Source organism: Rutidosis leptorrhynchoides, chromosome 6 (genome assembly GCF_046630445.1).
Source record: "Rutidosis leptorrhynchoides isolate AG116_Rl617_1_P2 chromosome 6, CSIRO_AGI_Rlap_v1, whole genome shotgun sequence".
In the NCBI taxonomy this organism is placed as follows: Eukaryota; Viridiplantae; Streptophyta; class Magnoliopsida; order Asterales; family Asteraceae; genus Rutidosis; species Rutidosis leptorrhynchoides.
In genome coordinates, this window is record NC_092338.1 from 310,579,321 (window position 1) to 310,588,011 (window position 8,691).

The window sequence follows — 8,691 nt, forward strand, 5'->3', positions numbered from 1 at the left end:
TATCCTTAACTGTGTTATTTTCATTAACCTTTTCAACTACCGGTTCTTTTTCCTTATCTTGATCAGGTTGTGGTTCTTGTGGAGTAGGAATAGCTTCATCAGAAGTTACAGGTATTTCAGGTGGTTTAAGTGTTGTACCACTTCTTGTGGTAATGGCTTTAGCTGTTTCATTCCGAGGGTTAGCATTTGTATCACTAGGTAGACTTCCCTGTTTTCTTTCACCTATTAACCTTGCTAGGTTACTCACTTCTTGTTCCAGATTTTGAATAGAAGCTTGTTGATTTCTAAATGCTTGAGCATTTTGTTCATTAGTTTGTTTTTGAGATGTGAAAAACTGCGTTTGAGTTTCAACTAGCTTCGTCATCATATCTTCTAAATTCGGCTTTTTATCATCGGTTTGTTGTGGTGGTTTGTTTTGAAAATTTGGTCTTTGCTGATTGTAAGTATTATTGGATACTTGTTGATTGCTAGGACCTTGTTGGTTGTTGTATGGAATATTTCGGTTATAATTCTGGTTTTGATTGTAAATCGGTCTTGGCGTTTGATAATTATTCTGATAATTATTTCCAGGCCTTTGGTTTATGTATGAAATATTCTCTCTTTGTTCCATTGTTAATTCAATACTGAGACAATCTTTTGTCAAATGTGGTCCTCCACACTGCTCACAACTAATTCGTATTGAGTGAATATCCTTAGTCATCTTTTCCATTCGTCTCTCCACAGCATCTATCTTTGCGGAAATGGAATCTAAGTCATGGCTAGAATCGTCTCTAGCTGCTTTAGATGATCTAATGATATCTTTTTCTTGGTGCCACTCATGTGAGTGGAAAGCAGTGTTATCAACAATTTTGTAAGCATCAGTTTCGGTTTTCTTCATAATAGAACCACCAGCTGCTATATCTATGTCTTTTCTTGTAGTGATGTCGCATCCTTGGTAGAATATTTGTACTATTTGACAGGTGTCTAAACCATGTTGCGGACATCCTCTTAATAACTTTCCATATCTTGTCCACGCCTCATATAGAGTTTCATTTGGTTTCTGTGTAAACGTAACAATTTCTGCTTGAAGTCTTACGGCTTTAGATGCAGGAAAGAATTGTTTAAGAAATTTGTCAACTAAAACGTCCCATGTATCGATCGCCCCTTCAGGTAACGATTCCAACCAATCTTTGGCTTCTCCCTTTAAAGTCCAGGGAAATAACATGAGATATATCTGTTCATCCTCCACTTCTCGTATTTTAAATAGTGTGCAGATCCTATTAAAGGTACGTAGATGTTCATTTGGTTCTTCCTTCGGCGCACCACTAAATTGGCATTGATTAGTCACCATGTGTAGAATTTGTCCTTTGATTTCATAATCTGGCGCATTAATGTCTGGATGAGTAATTGCGTGACCTTGGCCAGTGCGTTTAGCTCTCATTCGGTCTTCCATACTTAAAGGTTCCAGATTCTCCATAATTGAATTTGTTGAATCGGTATCACTAGATGATTCTGATTTAATGGTTCGTTCCTCAACAATCTCTGTTTGAATGATTGGTGGCTCCGGAGGAAAGTTTAATGGTTCAGGATCTATGAACCGTTCCTGAATATTTTCCGGATTCTCAATTGTGATGTCGGGTTCAAAAAATGGATTATCGGAAATTTGAACTGAAGTACTTGGTCTACTGGATGACGATTCTAAAGAAAAATCAACGGCGGTTATATTTGCTAAATGTCTTGATCTAGTTACAGGTGGTGAACGTACAAAAGGTGATGAACGTCTTGCTCGGTGCATTCACTGAATATCCTATTAGTTTTTAAAAGGAAAGAAAAATTATAATAAGTTATCCAATTAATAGACTTTTGTGATTTTGCCCACGTTTCGAATAGCCAAAAGATGCAGCAGAGGGGCAGGATTCGTTTGGTCTCAATATAATTGAGGACTGTTTGGCTCCAATAACCCGGTCCACGTACAAATCCAACTATTACTACGAACCAGAAAATTTTGATGTCTATCAATTTAACCACTTAAAATAAATTTTCGTAATTTTAAGAAATTTAGATAAGAAGTAGAATAAAAATCTATGTCCTAAAAACTAGAATAGCGAGAAATAAGAAAGAAAAAGAGTTCGTCGAAAAAGGTCGAAAAAGAAAAAATGGTTGAAAAATAAAAGGTGACGGAAAAATAAAAGAAACTTATAAAAACTTAAAAATAGTTGACTAACCTAATCTTATTACTACAACTAACTTAAAATTATAATCGCAAATTGAAATTACTAATTGGAATGATAATTGGTACATAGTAAAAGTCGTCTAAAAATATTAAAGCTTACAGGAAAAACTAAATCCCAAATGGAAATAACTTAAAAAGAAACTAAAACTTAAAAAGGCGTCGCAAAATTCTAAAGCACCTAAATCTTAGTCTAAAGAAAAAGCACTTAAGGAATTCTACGGCAAAGCCTAAAAATCTAGGAGTAAAAATAACTATAGCAAAAACTAAGTTTAAAATTAAATATGAGCTAAAAAATACAAATATTACGCTACAACGATTAAAAAGGGACAAAATATAAAAATATATAAAAAGTTGTAAAAAGTACAATTTTTATAAAAATATTATTTTTATATTATTTATTTAATAAAACTACTAATTTTACAATTTAATAAAACTAATTAATACTAAATACATAAATTAAATAAAAAGTAAAAGTAAAAATAAAACTAATAATAATAATAATAATAATAATAATAATAATAATAATAATAATTAGGGTTAAATAATAATTATAATTAATAATAAACCGTAATTAATGCTGAATTAGGGCTTCCTGTTCGCGTGTCAGGTACCCTCCGCGAGTCGCGGTAATTAATGCAGAAAACCCCGCGAGTCGCGGAGTTCAAAAATTCAGATGACAGCTTTAAATTCGACGCGTTTTTTCTTTATTTATTTTTTTTATTTTCTGTTTTTAATTTTTTCTATAAATAAAAGATAGTTAATAAAACTTATATTTTTATAAACTAAAATAAAAATAAAGAAACTTATAAAACTTAAATATTTAACAAAATCTTAAAAATACTTATATTTTTGTTTTTCTTTTTATATTTTTGAATAATTAAAACGTATTTTTACAAAAACGAATTTTAATAAAAGTTAACTAAAATTTTTTTTTTTTTTTATATTAGCGTTGCGCTTCCGGCGTTTAAGAGTGTTCCCCGGCAGCGGCGCCAAAAATACTTGATGTTATGCGAGGTGTATACGAAATAGTTATTAATTTTAGCAGGAAATACTATTAAATACGATACAATTTTACACAAGATATTTAATTATTTATAGAATGGATATACTTAAACCTTGCTACAACACTTATAGGCTGTGTACCTAATCGTACAGTAGTGTAGTTTTTAGTAAGTCCGGTTCGTTCCACAGGGAAATCTTTAAACAAAGCTCAACGCTATATTAGTTTACTTTTATAAAAATACAAATATATATATAAGTAATATTATTATTATAAAGGGGGGTTTTTACCGTTTAATGACCGGTTTGTCGATTTTAAAACTTTAGTCGCAGTTAAAACCTAATGTAAAATATAAAATAAATACAAGACTTAAATTTAAAGCGTAAAGTAAATAACGATAATGAAATTGCGAATAATAAAAGTGCGATAAAATAAACTTGCGATAATTAAAAAGTACGATAATTAAAAGTGCAATTAAATAAAAAGTACGATAATTAGAAGTGCAATTAAATATAAAATAAAGGAAATTAAATATGAAATAAAAGAATTATACTTATTTAAACTTCCGTAATCATGATGTTTGACGTGTTGATTTTAGTTTTATGCCCATGGGTTAATTGTCCTTTGTCCTGGATTATTTAATATGTCCGTCTGGTTTTTGTCCATAACAGTCCATCAGTCATAAATATAAAGTGCGAGTGTCCTCGTCAAATTATTATTATACCCGAAGTTAAATATTCCAACTAATTGGGGATTCGAATTGTAACAAGGTTTTAATACTTTGTTTAATGAATACACCAGGTTATCGACTGCGTGTAAACCAAGGTTTTACTACTTTGTTAACAATTACACCAATTACCCTTGAATGTAATTTCACCCCTGTTTAATTATTCTAGTGGCTATTAATCCATTCCCGTGTCCGGTTAAATGAACGATTATTCGTACATATAAATACCCCGCCCATCGTGTCCGATCGAGTGTATATGGTAATTTATAGGGACGCCCAATTGTAAATCTTTATATTAACATTAACAAACTATCATTTAGTTAAACAAATATAAAGCCCATTAATAGCCCATAGTCTAATTTCCACAAGTGTCGTTCTTTTGTCCAAACCCCAATTATGGTACAAAGCCCAATTACCCAATTTTAGTAATTAGCCCAACATCATGATTACTTCGTTTTAAATAAGCATAATAATAACTTAGCTACGAGACATTAATGTAAAAAGGTTGAACATAACTTACAATGATTAAAAATAGCGTAGCGTTACACGGACAGAATTTCGACTTACACCCTTACAATATTCGCTAACATACCCTTATTATTAGAATTAAAATTAAAATTAAAATTAAAATATAAATTATATATATATATATATATATATATATATATATATATATATATATATATATATATATATATATATATATATCGTATATATGAGAGAAGAGAGAAATAGATTATGAATTGTGATCAGAATTCGGTTGGCTTTATAGGGATTTTCGTTTTTTGGGGCTCCGCGACTCGCGGCAAAATCCTCTTCAAACTTCGCGAGTCGCGGAGAATGTATTTACAGCTCACACCCTTGGAGTCTTTCTCTGCCGACGGTTTTATAATATATATATAATATATATATAATTAATATAATTAATTATATATTATATTATATTTATATACATAGTTAACTTGTAATTTTTAGTCCGTTGCGTCGAGCGTTAAGAGTTGACTCTGGTCCCGGTTCCGGATTTTCGAACGTCCTTGCGTACAATTTTATATTTTGTACTTTGCGTTTTGAATCTTGTACTCTTGTAATTTCGAGACGTTTCTTATCAATAATTGGAACCTTTTTGATTGTCTTTTGTACTTTTGAGCTTTTTGGTCGTTTGCGTCTTCAATTCGTCGAATCTGTCTTTTGTCTTCACCTTTTATTATTTAAACGAATATCACTTGTAAATAGAACAATTGCAACTAAAAGCTTGTCTTTCTTGAGGAATAATGCTATGAAATATATGTTCGTTTTTAGCATTATCACTGGTCTACCAGCACAAGGTAGACAGTATTCTTTAACCAGCACAGGATGTGTGCCCAGCAAATTATGAAGATCAAGTGACCCAGTAGAAGAACCAGCATAGCTGGTAGCAGCATACAACACTCAGACAAACTATGCTCCACTACAAGCATAGTAGTTTTTTGTGTGGTCTACATCAATTGTACTATTCAACAGAATTCGAATACAAAGTTGAACAGAAAAGGACACGTGTCGGCGGCTGACAAGTGACCTTACAAGACCACGTGGGAATGCAGAAGTTTAACGCATTTGCAGATATGTGTAATACTTTGTCAACGCCTAGAGAACCCAACATTCTATTTGTTTATTCAAATAGTGGTGCCAAACCAAATTGGGTGTTCCTGCAAATAGCTACTAAAGAGGAAAAAAAGAGAGCACGCTCTTTGATGCAGTTGTCTACAAAAGTACAGACATCCTATATATCAGTGGACAATAGATCAATTACATGGATAATAGGACTACTATAAATATAAGTATCCACTATTGTAATATTTAGTGGCGTGAGATTATTTAAATAGAGTCTGAACGTGTAATAGTTATAAGATATACTCTTTAGCTCTACTTAGGTGTAATCTGTATCAATCCACTGTTTGTTCTGCCATTGAACAGTGGTGATTCTTTGAGATTGATATCAATAAAAGAATAACGTTGAAAATTACCTAAGACTCTTATTTAATTACTTGCTTGAATATACTTAACTACTATATCATTTGTTTAATTAAAAAGAATTGTATTCACCCCCTACAATAATCCTGTTATTAATCAAGGGACCAACAACTGGTATCAGAGCTTCATTCTTGATAAACTCATATCTTGGATCTGAATTCACTCATGGCTGCATATAACAGCAGTTCTTATCTAAAAAATGATTCTTTAAACTGACCACCCAAGTTTGATGAAGATGAGTATGAAACTTAGAGAGATAGGTTCATGTTTTACCTTGAGTCTATTGACCCACTCATGCCTGGTATTGCAAACAATGGACCCTTCATCCCTACTGAAACACTTGATAGTGTTCCTGCTATAGCAGATACTCCTACCATTCCTGGTACAGAGGTTATTCTTCCCCTCTCTAGATGGGAGGATGAGGACAAGTGTCGTGTTGGAATTGACCCTAAGATTAAAACTATGATAGCTATAACTTTACCTAATCATGTTTTCAAATCGATTAAGAAAAAACCAACTGCTAAAGGTATTTTAGACTATCTTGATGTCACTTATGATGGAACAGATGAAGTTAGGCAAAACAAGATCATTGCCTTGAAAAGGGAATATGAGTTGTTCTTTGCTTACAAAAGTGAGACCCTTAAACAGACCTTGGTTAGGTTTAATTCCTTAGTTGCTGACCTGGATAGTTTAAAAGTCAAGTATATTGACTTTGAATAGGTCAACAAGTTCATTGACTCACTGCCTACTAAATGGAAACCTGTTACTGACCCATTAAGAACCACACAGACTTTAAAGAATTTTGACATGTCATCTCTATATGGTACCCTTTGGAACCATGAGAAGGCAGAAGCAAAACTTGAACTTAATTTGAAAGAAAACTTGAAGTCTGCCCCCCACAGGTTTATTTATGTATAGACCTCATTTGTTGATGTGTCAAGTGTCCCAGTATGCTGCCTGGTCTACCAGCACAAGGTAGACAGTATTCTTCAACCAGCACAATGCGTGCCTAGTAAATTATGAAGATCAAGGGAACCAGTAGAAGAACCAGCATAGCTGATAGTAGCATACAACACTCAGACAAACTATACTCCATTACAAGCATAGTAGTTTTCCAGTGTGGTCTACATCAATTGTACTATTTAACTGAAGTCGAAGGCAAAGTTGAACAGAAAAGGACACGTGTCGGACGCTGACAAGGGACCTTATAAGATCACGTGGGAATGCAGAAGTTTAACGCATGTTGATGTTATGCGAGGTGTATATAAAATAGTTATTAATTTTAGCAGAAAACACTATTAAATACGATACAATTTTACACAAGATATTTATTTATTTATAGAATGGATATACTTAAACCTTGCTACAACACTTATAGGCAGTGTACCTAATCGTACAGTAGTGTAGTTTTTAGTAAGTCCGGTTCGTTCCACAGGGAAATCTTTAAACAAAGCTCAACGCTATATTAGTTTACTTTTATAAAAATACAAATATATATATAAGTAATATTATTATTATAAAGGGGGGTTTTTACCGTTTAATGACCGGTTTGTCGATTTTAAGACTTTAGTCGCAGTTAAAACCTAATGTAAAATATAAAATAAATACAAGACTTAAATTAAAGCGTAAAGTAAATAACGATAATGAAATTTCGAATAATAAAAGTGCGATAAAATAAAATTGCGATAATTAAAAAAGTACGATAATTAAAAGTGCGATTAAATAACAATAAATAAAAGTGCGATAATTAGAAGTGCAATTAAATATAAAATAAAGGAAATTAAATATGAAATAAAAGAATTATGCTTATTTAAACTTCCGTAATCATGATGTTTGACGTGTTGATTTTAGTTTTATGCCCATGGGTTAATTGTCCTTTGTCCTGGATTATTTAATATGTCCGTCTGGTTTTTGTCCATAACAGTCCATCAGTCATAAATATAAAATGCGAGTGTCCTCATCAAATTATTCTTATACCCGAAGTTAAATATTCCAACTAATTGGGGATTCAAATTGTAACAAGGTTTTAATACTTTGTTTAATGAATACACCAGGTTATCGACTGCGTGTAAACCAAGGTTTTACTACTTCGTTAAAAATTACACCAATTACCCTTGAATGTAATTTCACCCCTGTTTTAATTATTCTAGTGGCTATTAATCTATTCCCGTGTCCGGTTAAATGAACGATTATTCGTACATATAAATACCCCGCCCATCGTGTCCGATCGAGTGTATATGGTAATTTATAGGGACGCCCAATTGTAAATCTTTATATTAACATTAACAAACTATCATTTAGTTAAACAAATATAAAGCCCATTAATAGCCCATAGTCTAATTTCCACAAGTGTCGTTCTTTTGTCCAAACCCCAATTATGGTACAAAGCCCAATTACCCAATTTTAGTAATTAGCCCAACATCATGATTACTTCGTTTTAAATAAGCATAATAATAACTTAGCTACGAGACATTAATGTAAAAAGGTTGAACATAACTTACAATGATTAAAAATAGCGTAGCGTTACACGGACAGAATTTCGACTTACACCCTTACAACATTCGCTAACATACCCTTATTATTAGAATTAAAATTAAAATTAAAATATAAATTATATATATATATATATATTTCGTTTACGTATGATAAGAGAAGAAAAAGATTATGAATTGCGATCAGAATTCGGTTGCTTTTATAGGAAAAGTCGAATTTTGGGGCTCCGCGACTCGCGGCAAAATCCTC

The 8,691-nt window shown here is 32.1% G+C and overlaps 1 protein-coding gene across 1 annotated transcript; it reads left to right on the forward strand.

The window, feature by feature from the left end:
• Positions 1-6,243: 6,243 nt before the first annotated feature.
• On the forward strand, positions 6,244-6,669 carry LOC139854645 (uncharacterized). The gene has a single exon (XM_071843938.1). The coding sequence runs from the start codon at positions 6,244-6,246 to the stop codon at positions 6,667-6,669; it is 426 nt and encodes a 141-aa protein (XP_071700039.1).
• The last annotated feature ends 2,022 nt before the right edge of the window (positions 6,670-8,691 follow it).

Bases quoted from the DNA above. Each gene is read 5' to 3' on its own strand.
- LOC139854645 (XM_071843938.1), top strand. From the start codon at position 6,244: ATGCCTGGTATTGCAAACAATGGACCCTTCATCCCTACTGAAACACTT.